Here is a 17,432-nt window from a genome sequence, read left to right on the forward strand (position 1 = left end):
GCTGTACCATTGAGAGCATCCTGACTGGTTGCATCACTGCCTGGTATGGCAACTGCTCGGCCTCTGACCGCAAGGCACTACAGAGGGTAGTGTCTACGGCCCAGTACATCGCTGGGGCCAGGCTTCCTGCCATCCAGGACCACTATACCAGGCGGTGTCAGAGGAAGGTCCTAAAAATTGTCAAAGACTCCAGCCACCCTAGTCATAGACTGTTCTCTCTGATACTGCACAGCAAGCAGTACCGGAGCTCCAAGTCTAGGTCCAAGAGGCTTCTAAACAGATTCTACCCCCAAGCCATAAGACTCCTGAACATCTAATCAAATGGCTACACATACTATTTGCATTCCCCCCTATTTTATACTGCTGCTACTCTCTGTTGTTATCATCTATGCTTAGTCCCTTTAATAACTCTACCTACATGTACATATTACCTCAAATAACCGGAGACCCAGCACATTGACTCTTTACCGGTACCCCCCTGTATATCGTCTCGCTATTGTTATTTTACTGCTGCTCTTTAATTACTTGTTACTTTTATTTCTTATTCTTATCCATCTTTTTTAAACTGCATTGTTGGTTAGGGGCTCGTAACTAAGCATTTCACAGTGAGGTTGTACCTGTTGTATTCGGCGCATGTGACTAATAAATTAGATTTTTGATCATCAAATCAACAAGGCTATCTATGCTTTGTTTAATACACTGAATGCACTTAAAACAAACTTAAACATACCAAAAACCATTTAGTCCAATCAATGTTGATAAATATCATGTGGCTGTCCATGGTACTGATTTCCGTGTGTGTGTGTGTGCGCACGCACGCACGCAAGTAAGTAAAACAAAAAATGTTGACTTACTCTACTTGTAGACTAATTGAATGTCAATGCCATCCTCCTTTCTTTCATGTTGGCAAAATGGTCTATGGCTCTGTCATACAGTACACTTTTAGTTTTTGTTGTCATAGGCTACCTAACTAAAATGCTTGCTACTAGCCTAAGTTCCTCAAATGGGCAACAATGAACCAGCTAAGTTAGTGAGTTAGATAGCTAGTTAACGTGAGCCTACTGGGCTACATCTAGGCTTATTGAACTTCAACCATCTCAGGCCAGTGGTACAACATATTAATTTATGGTTAGATAAGAATCGCCCTCATAGTCATTGGCCTGTACAGATAATTAAGTCAAAACCACAAGTCCAAATCCCCATCTCCATCCATGGTTTAGGAAAGGGCCGATTTAGCTAGCTAACTACTGCAGGACATCAACACAAGCTGTCCATAAACAGACACGTTTTTCTGAAAATGACGTTTTGCTTAGGAAGTGATTTGATTGGTCTGAAGCCAAATCCAAACATGCCTCCCTTGAAGGGCATTTCGCTGCGCCAGGACAACCCACAGATGAGTTCAGCTCAACACTGATTGGCTAATTATTTTAGGGACGCCAAATTCTTGTTGGCATCAATCAATAAAATGCTAGGGCGGCAACATGTCCAGACATCTTTTGGTCCAGACAGCTTCATATACATGTCCTACACATACTGAGACAGAGGGGCGCTGTTTACCTCACTCGGATGATATCTCCATTGAGATTCAACAACTTGCGAATTGACTGAAAATGATGAAACACAGAGAGATGAGAGATAAATTATGTTAAGACATGCCTCGAGGGTTGTAGTGCTGCCGGAGCGCAGGGGAGGGGCACTGCCTCACTTTTTTCAATATGAGAATACACTGAGCTGCTCAAACTATTTTGGAAAATTCATATTGATCAAATCAATTTTTTTTTGTCACGTCCCCCGAATATAACAAGTGTAGACCTTACAGTGAAATGCTTACTTACATACAAGCCCGTAACCAACAATGCATTTTTTAGAAAATATAGCTAAGAAAATATTTACTAAATAAACCATTTTTTTTATTCAATTAACACAATAAAATAACAATAACAAGGCTATATATGGGGTACCGGTACCGAGTCAATGTGGGGGCACTACACCACCGTATGCCTCATAACATAAGGTAAACTGCCCAGGTTTCAAACAATTATGGAACAGGAAAAATATAGCGATGCTAATAATAGGCCTAACCGTTTTCTGGTAGATGGAAAGGCTTTCCAAAAACCTTCTTATTTAAATATTAACTAGCTACAAAGTAGCCTACCTGGCAGAATTATGATTATTTGCATCAATCCAGTGGCCATTTGTTTTGAAAACTCCATCTCATGTGCACTACAGAAACCTGTGGATAGCCTCCTATCAGCCTAATTACTCATGCTAGGGTGGCACAGAGAGATGAGAGATAAATTATTATTATCATTTTTATTGGTCAAATATTTTGGAAAGCCTGGCTTCCCTTGGCATACATGAATACACGCTACTGATGCACACAGGATGGTAGATCTCTAGGAAGAGGGTTAGGTAGCACTGTTGTAACCTATGTAAGTACTAGCTCGTATTCATTGGTGCGGACCATAGCAAAATTCCCTTTTGCAATGGTAAACTAGGTAGTCCCTTGCAGTTTCAGTCCATTTTCATTCTGTTTGGTGCCTAATGAATATGACCCTGTACTGTCTCCAGCCAAGTCCCAGGCTTTTGTGGGCACACTGCCTCACGACGGCTCATTTGCACTTTTATAGTTTCAGTTTTGTTTTCATGTGTAGAGAGCAGTCTTGCGCATTGACCGTTGACCAATGGCCGACTCAGATTCTACTTTATGAATTCAGAAAGACACTGGAAAGATCAAAAAGAATAATCTGAAGGACTGGTCGTGGTCTCCCATCTCAATTGGCTGTAGTGTCTTTAGATTCTAATAAAACATGTAACCTGTATTTAACTAGGCAAGTCAGTTAAGAACAAATTCTTATTCACAATGAAGGCCTCCACTGGCCAAACCCGGACAACGCTGGGCCAATTGTGCGGCGCCCTATGGGACTCCCAATCACGGCATGTTGTGATACAGCCTGGATTCAAACCAGGGTGTATCACAACACATGACAGGTGCCTGTCTAATGTTTTTCTTGCTTCTTCTGAAATAAATATTTGACACACATGGTCTGGAAAATTCTCAATAACTTTAACAGAGAAGTCAGATATTTTGGAAGCTTGTGCAGCAAAGCTTTGTAAACAAAAAGGAAGAAATGTAGTGAATTTAGAAAGGTCCAGCCAACCTTCTGATAAAGGATGCAGTAATAAGTATTCAAACCTGTCACATGATAAAGCGAAGTGCACTATGGCACACTGCATCCAAAGGTTTTAGAGTAGAGACTGATAAATAAATGTAACCATAATCAAGAGCTGGCAGGAAAGTTTAATGTACAATTGCTTCCTTGATAGGTCTATAAATATGGCAGCACAGTGATTCCTATGATCTAAGCAATTTAACACATAATTGAAGACAAGTGTAGCTGCTGAAACGTTGCTCAGTCCAGGCCTAAAACCAGACTGGTGCGCACTAGTTAAGAATATAATTTGAAGTACAAAAGTTTGCCAGTGATTCTAATATTTCTACAAGGCAAGATAGTTTAGAAATTGGGCAGTAGTTATCTAGGTCAGGAGGATCCCCACCTTTGTGAAGGGGGAGGACATGTGCCACCTTTTAGATCTTAGGTATAGCAGTGTAACGTGTTCTCTAAGAGTCTGGGAGCAAGTTCAGGGAGTGAGTGTTTTAGTAAATAAATGTGACATAATACAAAACAAGAAACCACGAACAACGCACAAACATGACATTAGAACAGAAACAATAAGGCCTGGGGAAGGAACCATACTCTTTTTATTTCACCTTTATTTAACCAGGTAGACCAGTTGAGAACAAGTTCTCATTTATAACTGCGACCTGGCCAAGATAAAGCAAAGCAGTGTGACAAAAACAACAACACGGTTACACATAAACAAACGTACAGTCATTAACACAATAGAAAAATCTTGTACAGTGTGTGCAAATGTATAAGAGTAGGGAGGTAAGGCAATAAAAGGCCATGGAGGCGAACTAATTACAATTTAGCATTAATAGTGGAGTGATAGATGTGCAGATGATGATGTGCAAGTGGAGATACTGGGGTGCAAAAGAGCAAGAGGATAAGTAACAATATGGGGATGAGGTAGTTGGGTGTGCTATTTACAGATTGGCTGTGTACAGGTACAGTGATCAGTAAGCTGCTCTGACAGCTGATGCTTAAAGTTAGAGAGGGAGATATACGACTCCAGCTTCAGTGATTTTTGCAATACGTTCCAGTCATTGGCAGCAGAGAACTGGAACGAAAGGGACCAGAGGCTGTCATAATCCACTGGGGAAATGGGGGGGGTGGAGTTTTGTTTCAAAGATTTGACCACTTTCCAGAATATAGATGGATTTCCAACATTCTCAGATACAAAATTCAAGAAGTATGTTGACTTTGCTTTTCTAACCAGAGTAAGACATCTATTTCTCAAATGTCTAAAGGACTGCTAGTCAGAGGTAGAATCAGTCAATCTAGCCTTAGCCCAAGATAAGTTTCCTTCAGGAAATCTTTCAGCTAATTCATGCATGAACCATGAGTTAGAGCTGTCCTTTACCCTTAATCAGAGATAGAGGACACAGCCTTCCAATCATACAACCCCAGGTCATACAGGAAATGCTGCTCATTGAAAGTTCTAAAATGTCTCTTTGTAATAATGTGTGGATGTGATTTAGGTTGCTTAGTATCTCTAATGCAGCCAATGGGACAATGGTCACTGACTGGAGAGACTATGACAGTGACAGAGAAAAGGGACAAATCCATGAGCAGAGACAGGGACAGAGGCAGGGAGAGAGTATTCTGGCTAACACCTAAATCGAAGTCTTTGTGTCAGCCAAGCTAGGGAGAGGGAGCCTAACAGAATAAATATTACTGACTAGAGCACAAGACTGGGACTGAGACAGGGAGAGAGTTAGAGAGGGACAAACACAGAGACCGCTGGGACAGGAGCAAGAGCAAAGAATTTACAAAAAATAATGTCCCAAAGGAGAGTGCTAAAACTGCACAAGTGGAAACTGACAAAAATACATTGCAATAACCAGGTCCAACCTTTTTATGCGAGTAAAGAGTAAAGTACATGTCGGATAAAACACGTCATGTCAGGCCTGATGGAAAAATAACAATTTTCGTGTAAACTTTTCAAATGTCCACAAAACAAATACACTACACAAGGTTGGATCTTTTTGTGTCTGTAAAATGAATTACGTGAGAAATATCGATGGAAATGTTTTTATGTGTGCAAATATTGATATCAATTATGATGAACTTCACAGGGTGGTGAAATTGCAAGATCCTACAGCTTGATCCTCCTTTCCAAAATATTGAGGATCTTATTCTGGTGACATGATAAATCGATAGTTGGCTGCCACCTGACAAATAATCTCACTCCTTTGTCCATAATAATAATCTCATCATGTAGGCTATACGTGCGCTCTAGTCAAGAAGGCGCAGATAGCACTGTTGGCTAGAGCGCACGTGCCAATACCAGACTATATAAATCAAACATCAGTAGAGTTGAAATTGTGAGGGAAACTCATTTACATAAAAAAATGTATTTGGTGCATGGGAATTTAAACACAAAATGTATTTTTTATGCGCAGTACGTCATCACGTATCTGCAACTAGTCAATTTGACGGAAACACATATCTGGTGGGAAAATGGGAATATTGTTTTTATGCAGATTTGAGAATACTGGCATGAAAATCTGCACATATTGTTTTTATGCAGATTTGAGAATATTCACATGAAAATTTGTCACCAATTGGATGGAAACCTAGCTACTGTTTTTCTTTTGTGGACAACTTTTCACTGTAGTAAATTAATCACACTGTGACTTTCACTTTCGGCATCATAACTGTATGCAAATAGATGTTATTGGGAATTAAGGATTTGAAGGTACAATGCTCTTGTAGTTGAAAGTTCTGAACATCTTTGTAGTCATTTTGCCACTTCATATTTTATGATTTTTGTCACATTTGAAAAAACTGATTTTGAGGTAATTTAAATTCAACTGAGTTTATGATACCATGTCATTTATATATTACGAATACTTTTCTTCTGTCTAAGCATCACATGGAAGTAACTGATTAACTCCCTCACCTTCCTTGGTACATAAATATGAATGTATTTCTGTACATACCGGTATCTTTTTAATCACAATTTTAAAAAAGTAGAGGAATAATGAGCCATATATCTGGAATGGATATTGTGAGAATTTTAAACACATTGATTGCTATAGTATGAAGTCATTGGAAACAGTATGTGATTGTATGTTCAGCAGTAAAGCACTGATATTGGTTGTCTCTATCAGGTTGGGGTCAATTCCAATTTAATTCCAGTTAATATAATTCAGAAGTAAACCAAATTCCAATTCCAAATCCAAATTTTCCTCATTTATAAGCGTTGAAAATAATTGGAATTTCAGTGTACTTCTCGAGTTGACTGGAATTAAAATGGAATTGACACCAACCCTGGTATCTATAGTATTGCTAATTGCAGTTGACAATTGTCATTGAAACATTAAAAAAATAAGTAAATTCACATTTATTTTCTTGTCACACCTTCTCCTGCTCAAAAGCACCAGGCTCCCCAGCATTACTCACTCCTGCCACCATCAGTATGCACACCTGCCTTCCCCGTCACACGCATCAGCAATTATTGGACTCACCTGGACTCAATCACCTGGGTCATTACCTCCCCTATATCTGTCTGTTCCCAAGCTTTGTTCCCTGCTTCAGAATTCATGTTTGTTTGTCTTTGTATACCTGGCTCTGACGCTGTCTCTGTCCTGTTTGATGTCTGTTCCATATTGAATGTTCTACTCCCCGTACCTGCTTCTCTTCTCCAGTGTCAGTCCTACAGAATCCTGAAGCCATCATATGAAGCATCGGGGAGTGCTGGCTTTCCGGTTGGTGGTGACGTTGGGTCCAGGGGCCGCCGCTGATGGAATCGGGGGTGCCTAAGTCAGCTCGTTGGGCTTCCACACCCTAGCTGGCTCGAGAGGTTTTCTTGTCCCGGGTTGGCTCAGGAGGCGCCCATCCCACGTCAGTCCTCAGCAGGTTCGCCGGGCTCCCACTCCCCCGCCGGTTCATGTCATACTTGTTATTTCTCCCTTCATTAGTGCAGGGCATGGGTGAATACTCGAATCAATCTTCACATTATCTCAAACACTCAATCTTTCCCTGGAGTAACTTTTCCTTTGCATGGCAGTTTCTCTTCAGGTTTCTTACTCAATTAACTTTCACTGGACATACTAATATGGGGCGGCAGGGTAGCCTAGTGGTTAGAGCATTGGACTAGTAACCGGAAGGTTGCAAGTTCAAATCCCCGAGCTGACAAGGTACAAATCTGTCGTTCTGCCCCTGAACAGGCAGTTAACCCACTGTTCCTAGGCCATCATTGAAAATAAGAATTTGTTCTTAACTGACTTGCCTAGTAAAATAAAGGAAAAAATATAAAAATATTGTCCTCTGAAACCTCTCTGCTTGATTCACTCTTTTCTGCAGCTCCCTTATTGTTTCTATCATCATCATCTTTATTAGTCTTTGCCTCTGAAGCTCTTCTAAGTTTAAGGTAATGCTCTGTTTGCTTATGTCTAGCTCGCTTTCTCCGATCATCGGTAATTGTCTCTGAAATTACACCACTAGGTCCACATTCGGATTGCTTAATAGCTGCAGCTATTATTTTCAGAGAATCAGTAGTGGGGTGCTAGAGTAGGTGGATAGTTAAAGAGCTCCCGTTACCAAAAACTCCATAACTGGACTGAGCAGTATCATTTTGCATAATTGGTCGACACTCAGAGGATGAATCAGCACTGGTGTTTTGATTCCTTCCACTAGTAGTCGTTGAGGTACCTTTGTTTCTCTAAGTGTAACTAGTCGCTAGACCACACAAGCTATCATGAGGTATGGATACCCGTGTCAACCACACATTGTTTGCGTCCCCAATCGCACTAAGTCACTAACATAATTTCCCATTACACTCCTATCCGTTGGCTTACCCTTGTTAACATAGTGAGACAGACTAATGACTGGTAGTGTTGTCATCACTGTCATCTGAGTATATGCCATTCTGTTTCAGATCTGGTTTCAGATCAATTGGGTTCTTATTATGTGGGAATGTCCGTTCCCTAAATGTACTCTTGATCTTCTTAGGGCACGACAAACAGATGTTTGACCTCATAGAGCTTATAGGCATACTCAACTAATTCCTTGCGTTGTTGCTGAACAATGACAGCGGAAATGAAGTAGTTGAGCACGCTCTCCTTCACATTGTACAGGTTGCCTTTGACAATAGTTTCCTCCTGGAAGAAGCGGACGAGTTGGGCCTGGTAGTGGGGGAACCCCAGAATGCCCAGGCACTTCAGGATGCGGGTGATGCGCAGGTTGTTGTGTGTATGTCTACCATGCACAAAAACACAAGGCCAACAAAAATATAAGGGTATTGTTAACCTCAGCACTGTTATTCACAGAAGGTTCATTTTAAAACTGAAATTGTAGTATTTAAAAAAAAAAAAGGTATTCATTTTTTTAACCTTCATTTAACTAGGCAAGTCAGTTAAGAACAAATTCTTATTTACAATGACGGCCTACCCCGGCCAAACGCGGACGACGCTGGGCCAATTGTGCGCCGCCCTATGGCCCTACTCCAAATCACGGCCGGATGTGATTCAGCCTGGATTCAAACCTGGGACTGTAGTGACACCTCTTGCACTGAGATGCAGTGCCTTAGACTGCTACAATGATTAGAAAATAATAACAGTTAAATGACCAAATATAGAACTTGCTAACCTGTCCAGGTTGTCAAATCTGTCACGCCAGTTATTAGCACGTCGTACTTCCCCTGTTGAGTCATTTGACAGCTGGATGCCGTAGAAGTCCAGCATGAACTTGTACGACTTGACCAGCCTCTTCTTTGCAGTTTCATCTTCAAGAAAAGCCTGAGAAGAAGCGGATTGTCAGTCAGGACAATAATGGACACAATATATTTTCATTCATTTCTATGCCCCCAGTCAATAGATAAGACTTATTTAAATGTAGAGAACCATTTCTTTCCTCAAAGAAACTACTATATTTTTTGCCTATGCAACAAAGTACCTCAATTTCCTTCTTGGTGAGTTCTTTGGCTTGATAATTCATTCCTCGTTCTTGAAGAGGGAACAACCTAAATCAAATGTTTGTTTAAAAAATATCTATATTTTAAAGAAAATAAGTGAATTATAACAAATTATTAAAAAATAATTAAAAGCCCATATAAATGTTAAGGAAACTGACCATTGTATGTATGAGTGAACTCTTTCCAGTTTTGAATATTTCCCATACCAGTTATTGTGAAAGTCCTCAATGTAGATACCTTATCAGAGAAAAGGTTACAGTTACAAATGCCCATGAATTGGAGTCTTGTCAAATCTACACGGCATTCAATAAACTGTATACAGTACATCCAGAAAGTATTCAGACCCCTTGACTTTTTTACAGACCTATTCTAGAATTTATTCAATTGTTTTTTTCCCCTCAATCTACACACAATACTAATAATTACCAAAGCGAAAACAGGATTTTAGAAATGTATGCTAATTTATACAATTAAAAAACGTAAATATTACATTTACATAAGCATTCAGACCCTTTACTTAGTACTTTGTTGAAGCACCTTTGGCAGCGGTTACAGCCAAGAGTCTTCTTGGGTATGACGCTACAAGCTTGGCACAACTGTATTTGAGGAGTTTCTCCCATTCTTCTCGACAGATCCTCTCAAGCTCTGTCAGGTTGGATGGGGATCGTTAGCCGTACAGCTATTTTCAGTTCTCTCCAGAGATGTTTGATCGGGTTCAAGTCCGGACTCTGGCTGGGCCACTCAACGACATTCAGAGACTTGTCCCGAAGCCACTCCTGCATTGTCTTGGCTGTGTGCTTAGGGTCATTGTCCTGTTGGAAGGTAAACCTTCACCCCAGTCTGAGGTCCAGAGCGCTCTCGAGCAGGTTTTCATCTCTGTACTTTGCTCCGTTCATCTTTCCCTCAATCCTGACTGACTAGTCTCCCAGTCCCTGCCGCCGAAAAACATCCCCACAGCATGATGCTGCCACCACCATGATTCCCCGTAGGGATGGTGCCAGGTTTCCTCCAGAAGTGACGCTTGGCATTCAGGCCAAAGAGTTCAATCTTGGTTTCATCAGACCAAAGAATCTTGTTTCTCATGGTATGAGACTCTTTCGGTGCCTTTTTGGCAAACTCCAAGCAGGCTGTCATGTGCCTTTTACTCAGTAGTGGTTTCCGTCTGGCCACTCTACCATAAAGGCCTGATTGGTGGAGTGCTGCAGAGATGGTTGTCCTTCTGGAAGGTTCTCCCATCTCCACAGAGGAACTCTAAAGCTCTGTTAGAGTTCACCTCGCTGACGAAGGCCCTTCTCCCTCAATTGCTCAGTTTGGCCGGGCGGCCAGCTCTAGGAAGAGTCTTGGTGGTTCCAAACTTCTTCCATTTAAAAATGATGGAGGGTACTGTGTTCTTGGGGACCTTCAATGCTGCAGACATTTTTTTGGTACCCTTCCACAGATCTGTACCTCGACACAATCCTGTCTCGAAGCTATACGGTCAATGCCTTCAACCTCATGGCTTGGTTTTTGCTCAGACATGCACTGTCAACTGTGGGGCCTTATATAGACAGGTATGTGCCTTTCCAAATCATGTCCAATCATTTGAATTTACAGCAGGTGGACTCCAATCAAGTCGTAGAAACATCTCAAGGATGATCAATGGAAACAGGATGCACCTGAGCTCAATTTCGAGTCTCATAGCAAAGGGTCTGAATATGTAAATAAGGTATTTCTGTTTTCGCTTTGTCATTATGGGGTACTGTGTATATATTTCAGAGGATTTATCCCATTTTAGAATATGACAGTAACCTAACAAAATGTGGAAAAAGTCAAGGGGCCTGACACTGTAGATTACCATCAGGGGAGGAGGCCCTCTGTCCAAGGTAGAACTGTAAATTAGGCATACGCCTATCATCCTGAAAAGAAGATGCAATGCAAATTCAGAATAGGGAAATTTCTTAGTTAGATGCCTGAATTTCAACAGTACAGGATTCATATCAGAGATTTTGTGAAGAGAATGAGGATTTTGCATATCCCTTGCTGCATTTCTGAAATTGTTAAACCTGTATGACTGAAAACACATTTTCTGAACTCACTCCATGAGTTGAGAAAATGGCAGATACTGGAAATACCTGACCTGAACAATACTGATAGGCCCACGAGTCTGAGCTCAATGTGTAAAGGGAACTGTTTGGAAGGGAACTGGAAGGGAACTGTTTCACTAGCTTCATAGGCTGGATACCATTCTACCACTGACATAATCTTACTCTTCCAGACTTTATGAGCCATATCCAATAATGCCCTACATTTATATGAAGGTATGAAATATAGGATATAATCAGTATTCCTGCCTACCAACTCAATACAACTCCTCAACATGTGACATCCAATGATGCCGTACAAATGCGACGTTTACTAAATGGCATCTAATAATAGTTAAATATTGATGAATGTGTCATGTATTGTCATATTATGTCTTGTTCCTGTTCTTTCTCTTCACTCCGTTTCCCTCTGCTGGTCGTATTAGGTTACCTTCTCTTCCTCTCCTTCCCCCAGCTGTTCCTCATCTTCTCTAACTACCTCGTTCACTCTTTTCCCACCTGTTCCCTTTTTCCCTCTGATTAGGTCTCTATTTCTCTCTCTGTTCCTGCTTCTTTCTTTGTCAGATTCTCGTTTGAGTTTCTCATGCCAGAACCAAACTATCGTCTTGTTTGCTTCACCCTTGTCCCATCCTGTCGGAATCTGCCTGTTCTTCTGATGCTACGTGTTATCAGGTACCTCTGTCCGCTACGACCCGCGCCTACCCAGAGAGACCAGCAGTCTGTCGCCGCAACCCAGCTATTCTCCTCTGCTGCTAAGGGGACTCTTTTGTAAATATCAGAAGAACTTTCTGTTTCATTTGTCGCCCTCTCTGAGGGTTGTCTATTTTGCCATTTTTCTACATCTGAAGAGGATCTATGTCTTCCCTGTGTTTTTTACATTAAAGGACTCTGTTTTTGTTAAACCGCTTTTGGGTCCTCACTCAAGTCATAACAGAATGTCCCTCAATAAACCTGTTTATAAACATAGTAGTATATAAGAAATGAGAACATACTTACTCGTTGCCTTGTTGACAGAATGGTGTACTGAGTAAATACAAAAAAAGGACCATTCTTAATGGGGCAATCAGCAGTAGAAACAACAGCAAAGCGCTCTCCCCACCCTGTTTCGGTAAAGAGCTGAGGAATGGGGAGGGAGAAATGTAACCACTTCCAAATTCAAAGACAGAGCTATGGATGAGCTGACCATCCATTATATCAACATCCCAGTTTTAACCATGTGTGTTTACATTTACTTTGTTTACAAACATTGGAGTTAAACAAGCTTATATTTTGAGGTTCTGGTTGGGTATGACAGTTGAACTAAGCTCACAAATCATTTATAAGTTATATTCTTCAAGAATCAATGGGTACATATCATTAATTTATAAGTACAAATATGAATGTAGCAACTGCTGCTAGCCCCTTCAAGCAATGTGAAGTGGAGCAAAATGACAGTATTGAAACATAATGATACATATGTATAACAATGCTCTACAGACTTGGGGCTATGAGAGGGTACAAGAGGTGGAGCCTCGGATCAAGTATTTCATATAGGCCTAATTCAATAAACACACACAGATCTTCAACATCACAGAAAACCATTGATCCTAAACTCCAATCTACAGCCTAATTAGCCTACTCATCATGTCATTATGGTTATTTACATTTAACAAATATTTCATATGTAAATGTTTCTTTTGAATATTACATTTATTTAATCCCAGCTGTATTTCATGGTGGAACCTAGGCCTACTGTATCATCATCATTCTCTGAAACTTTACAAACTCATCAGCTGAGGCCACATGCACCAACGTATCATCAGGGCCAAGGGGCCTGAATACTTACATTGTTGGTTCTCTTACGACTTGTTTCTTCACTTGTTGGATCCTCCCATGTTGAGTCGTACTCGCAGTAGTACTCGTTGGTGTCCTGGATGAGTTCTGGATGATCAGGAGGACAATTTGGGATGATCAATCTCCAGGCATGTATGGGGAGTATAATTAAACGCCAGAAGGCGCGTTTAAGCAGAGTAGAGCAATAGAATCTGTTTAGCCATAACCAAAACCGTTCAATCCTGGGACACATCTTACATTTTCGTCTCAGCTCAGCAAACAATTTGACTATCGCTGGCAGCGTTCTCCCTGTTTGAATAGCCATAGACATAGAATGGATTATATTCTATGGGAATAGCCCTAGCCAGGCGCACACCATGGTGTAATAAGATAATATGCAATTAAAAAAGCTATTAAAAACGTTACAAATGTTAACAGTCGTTAATTTAAGATGAATGAAATCAAGACGAGTTGAGCATGCCACCACGATATCTTGCATTCGGAGAATATCTGTACACTTTCAGTTTCGTTTTTTACATTTTACATCATGTGTGCCACCAGCTTTTAAAACACGTCATATAAACCACAGCCAATCCAGCACACTGAGTTATTTAGCAGGCATTGGAGACAGTAGGCTGAAGTGACCATAATCGAAATAATAATTTATTGGGGATTGTTTAGTTTTTTCCTCATTAATCTTATGATTAGGCTTTTTTTTGTGTGCTTTTATGGTTGGCAATAGGTCAATAACTGTAGGATAGAGTGACTTTATGCACCTGCTATGGGCCTATGATCTCTTGCTCTCTACTGTGTGTCATTTAAAAAAATATAAAATGACAATCAATTAGAATTTGAGTCTGTCAACAAATTCACTCTCACACGATTTACTCAAGAAAACAAAACATAGACCATGTTTGTATGCAGCTTTATTAACTCAATGATATATATATTTTTTTATATTGTTTTCAAACTGATATGTGACATGTATTAATGCCAAAATAACATGCAAAACAGTCAAGCCTCCCCAGAAATGTGGGGCTAAAAACAGGTGGGGCTCAAAAACCTGCCCTGAATGATTGGTCGCCACTGGACCACCCACAAAAACAACAACTTTGAAACAAATGCATCCAATGACATTTTCTCAGCAGGTTCCCTTAGAATGACTACTTAGAGTGTTTTTCAGAGGGTGGAATAAAACTCAGACTGTTTGCGGCTGTCAAATACTTTTTTTCTGACCTCACCATTCACAAGTGACAACACTGACTGGATGTCCTTCTCACTGCATAGAAAAACAAAATATACATCTGCACACAGGTACACAGCTGTTTGCATAGTGGATGTAGATAGTACCTTGCCGATTGTGCCTGAATGACCTGCAATCGTCCACTGTTGCCATGCCGACCAGGAAATCAGCTTCCGAGAGGATGGACTCAATGGTGCCACCGTCTGCTTCGTAACGCCCCTCTCCCTGCACCTCCCTCTGTACTGAGGAGTTAATTACTGTCTCTACCTGGTAGCTGGTCCCTTGGCAGGCCTGGATGAAGAACCGTTTGGGTTTTACTGCCAGAGCTGGGCATTGCTCTCTAAAGAAGGGGGGTTTGAGGGAGCAGATGGCCTTCACCCTGTAGGATAAAAGACACCACTTGGAACAAGATAGAGGAATAGATATTGACTGAATTCTAAATTGTGTGTCTAAACCGATTTATATTACCAATATGGTAGGGTTACAAGAGCTCCATCATGTCATTTTCACCACATTGATTACACATCTTGTTATTTAAAATCCACACGTGTGTCTACAGTAGAGCAGGGTTAGGCAAATCCAGTTCTCAGAGAGTACAGTGTGCTAGTTCTCTTCTACTTTTGGCACTAAACTTTAAAAGTCTAAACCCTGGGGACTAAACTTTTGGGGAAAAAATACTGAAAAAAACCCTACTTTATATCGGAGTTGTACCTGTTGTCATAGAGATAGATAGAGGACTCATCATGCTAACCAGTTTTAGCATGGACATTGCCATTGACCGCTTCCACCAGGGTTGGGTTCAATTCCACTTAAATTCCAGTCAATTTAGGAAGTACACTAAAATTCAAATGATCCTCAATGCTTATTTAATTAGGAACTATTTAGATTTGAATTAGATTCACTTTTTGAATTGACTGGAATTTAAATAGAATTGATGAGTTGGGCCCAATCATCCAATGAAGAAGAAGAAAGTGTTCTACTTTAAAATGGAAATATCCTCAATGGCACTGCCAATGCTGTCACAGACACTGTTACGCACAGATACAAAGATGAGTCCTCTATCTCTATGGCCTGTTGTTCACACGGGTATCCTCCCTCTCATTGGCTAGAAGGGTCCAACCTGATCTCACCTCCTACCACCCACCTTCCATCTTTGAGGACATGCATTTCCATTGTTAGAGCGGTCACATCTATCTTGTCCATATAATAGACAATCTTTGGTTTGGTTTATTTCAATCTGCCCAAATGCCCACAGGTGGCAGCACCCAATTACTCATCAATTCAATACCTGGTTAGACTGTTTCAAGTTATCTAGAAGGTTGAGTGACTGTAACTGTGTAATGTTTTGGCAGAATGAAAGTACAAATGCTTCCCACGATTGAACACACACACAAGAGGCACCCACACCAAATCACGTTCTCAGTCACATTTCCTAATGAGGAGAATTGAAACCGAGGGTAAATCAGGAAGTTTAGCACCCCTTTAATGTAGACCTATTAAGAAACATCTATTTTTACTTACAATGAAAGGGATTCCAAAATGACCATTCAGTTCCTAATGGGAAAAACATAATCCCCTAACACAACCAAAACACATTTTTTGTTTATTTTATTTATTTCACCTTTATTTAACCAGGTAGGCAAGTTGAAAACAAGTTCTCATTTACAATTGCGACCTGGCCAAGATAAAGCAAAGCAGTTCGACACATACAATGACACAGAGTTACACATGGAGTAAAACAAACATATAGTCAATAATACAGTATAAACACGTCTATATACGATGTGAGCAAATGAGGTGAGATAAGGGAGGTAAAGGCAACAAAAAAAAGGCCATGGTGGCAAAGTAAATACAATATAGCAAGTAAAACACTGGAATGGTAGATTTGCAGTCGAATGTGCAAAGTAGAAATAAAAATAATGGGGTGCAAAGGAGCAAAATAAATAAATAAATAAAACAAATACAGTAGGGAAAGAGGCAGTTGTTTGGGCTAAATTATAGGTGGGCTATGTACAGGTGCAGTAATCTGTGAGCTGCTCTGACAGTTGGTGCTTAAAGCTAGTGAGGGAGATAAGTGTTTCCAGTTTCAGAGATTTTTGTAGTTCGTTCCAGTCATTGGCAGCAGAGAACTGGAAGGAGAGGCGACCAAAGAAAGAATTGGTTTTGGGGGTGACCAGAGAGATAAACCTGCTGGAGCGCGTGCTACAGGTGGGTGATGCTATGGTGACCAGCGAGCTGAGATAAGGGGGGACTTTACTGAGCAGGGTCTTGTAGATGACATGGAACCAGTGGATTTGGCGACAAGTATGAAGCGAGGGCCAGCCAACAAGAGCGTACAGGTCGCAATGGTGGGTAGTATATGGGGCTTTGGTGACAAAACGGATTGCACTGTGATAGACTGCATCCAATTAGTTGAGTAGGGTATTGGAGGGTATTTTGTAAATGACATCGCCAAAGTCTAGGATTGGTATGATGGTCAGTTTTACAAGGGTATGTTTGGCAGCATGAGTGAAGGATGCTTTGTTGCGAAATAGGAAGCCAATTCTAGATTTAACTTTGGATTGGAGATGTTTGATGTGGGTCTGGAAGGAGAATTTACAGCCTAACCAGACACCTAGGTATTTGTAGTTGTCCAGAGCCGTCCAGAGTAGTGATGTTGGACAGGCGGGCAGGTGCAGGCAGCGATCGGTTGAAGAGCATGCATTTAGTTTTACTTGTATTTAAGAGCAATTGGAGGCCACGGAAGGAGAGTTGTATGGCATTGAAGCTTGCCTGTAGGGTTGTTAACACAGTGTCCAAAGAAGGGCCAGAAGTATACAGAATGGTGTCGTCTGCGTAGAGGTGGATCAGAGACTAACCAGCAGCAAGAGCGACATCATTGATGTATACAGAGAAGAGAGTCGGTCCAAGAATTGAACCCTGTGGCACCCCCATAGAGACTGCCAGAGTTCCAGACAGCAGACCCTCCGATTTGGCACACTGAACTCTATCAGAGAAGTAGTTGGTGAACCAGGCGAGGCAATCATTTGAGAAACCAAAGCTGTCGAGTCTGCTGATGAGGATGTGGTGATTGACAGAGTCGAAAGCCTTGGCCAGATCAATGAATACGGCTGCACAGTAATGTTTCTTATCGATGGCGGTTAAGATATCGTTTAGGACCTTGAGCGTGGCTGAGGTGCACACATGACCAGCTC

The 17,432-nt window shown here is 41.0% G+C and overlaps 1 protein-coding gene across 3 annotated transcripts; it reads right to left on the minus strand.

The window, feature by feature from the left end:
* Positions 1–4,131: 4,131 nt before the first annotated feature.
* Positions 4,132–13,499, minus strand: LOC112219568 (opioid growth factor receptor-like). Of its 3 annotated transcripts, XM_042295212.1 has the most exons (8): positions 13,254–13,499; positions 13,009–13,103; positions 12,180–12,299; positions 10,937–10,997; positions 9,261–9,339; positions 9,084–9,150; positions 8,778–8,926; positions 8,010–8,387 (listed from the first exon to the last, which is right to left on the minus strand). In XM_042295212.1, the coding sequence occupies exons 4-8, from the start codon at positions 10,983–10,985 to the stop codon at positions 8,138–8,140; spliced, it is 594 nt and encodes a 197-aa protein (XP_042151146.1). In that variant the 5' UTR covers positions 10,986–10,997; positions 12,180–12,299; positions 13,009–13,103; positions 13,254–13,499; the 3' UTR covers positions 8,010–8,137. The 3 variants fall into 3 exon arrangements, with proteins under 3 accessions (XP_042151140.1, XP_042151146.1, XP_042151136.1); XM_042295206.1 differs by lacking the exon at positions 8,010–8,387 and adding an exon at positions 4,132–7,099 and having other exon boundaries at positions 13,009–13,499; XM_042295202.1 differs by having other exon boundaries at positions 13,009–13,499.
* Positions 13,500–17,432: the final 3,933 nt, after the last annotated feature.

This window comes from Oncorhynchus tshawytscha, linkage group LG02 (assembly GCF_018296145.1).
Source record: "Oncorhynchus tshawytscha isolate Ot180627B linkage group LG02, Otsh_v2.0, whole genome shotgun sequence".
NCBI classification, from domain to species: Eukaryota; Metazoa; Chordata; class Actinopteri; order Salmoniformes; family Salmonidae; genus Oncorhynchus; species Oncorhynchus tshawytscha.

Bases quoted from the DNA above. Each gene is read 5' to 3' on its own strand.
- LOC112219568 (XM_042295202.1), bottom strand. From the start codon at position 13,326: ATGTCTATGGCTATTCAAACAGGGAGAACGCTGCCAGCGATAGTCAAA. The intron at 9,151-9,260 runs GTCAGTTTCCTT...CATTTGATTTAG, and splicing joins GTTCACTCATACATACAATG to GTTGTTCCCTCTTCAAGAAC. The intron at 8,927-9,083 runs GTACTTTGTTGC...GCTTCTTCTCAG, and splicing joins TCACCAAGAAGGAAATTGAG to GCTTTTCTTGAAGATGAAAC.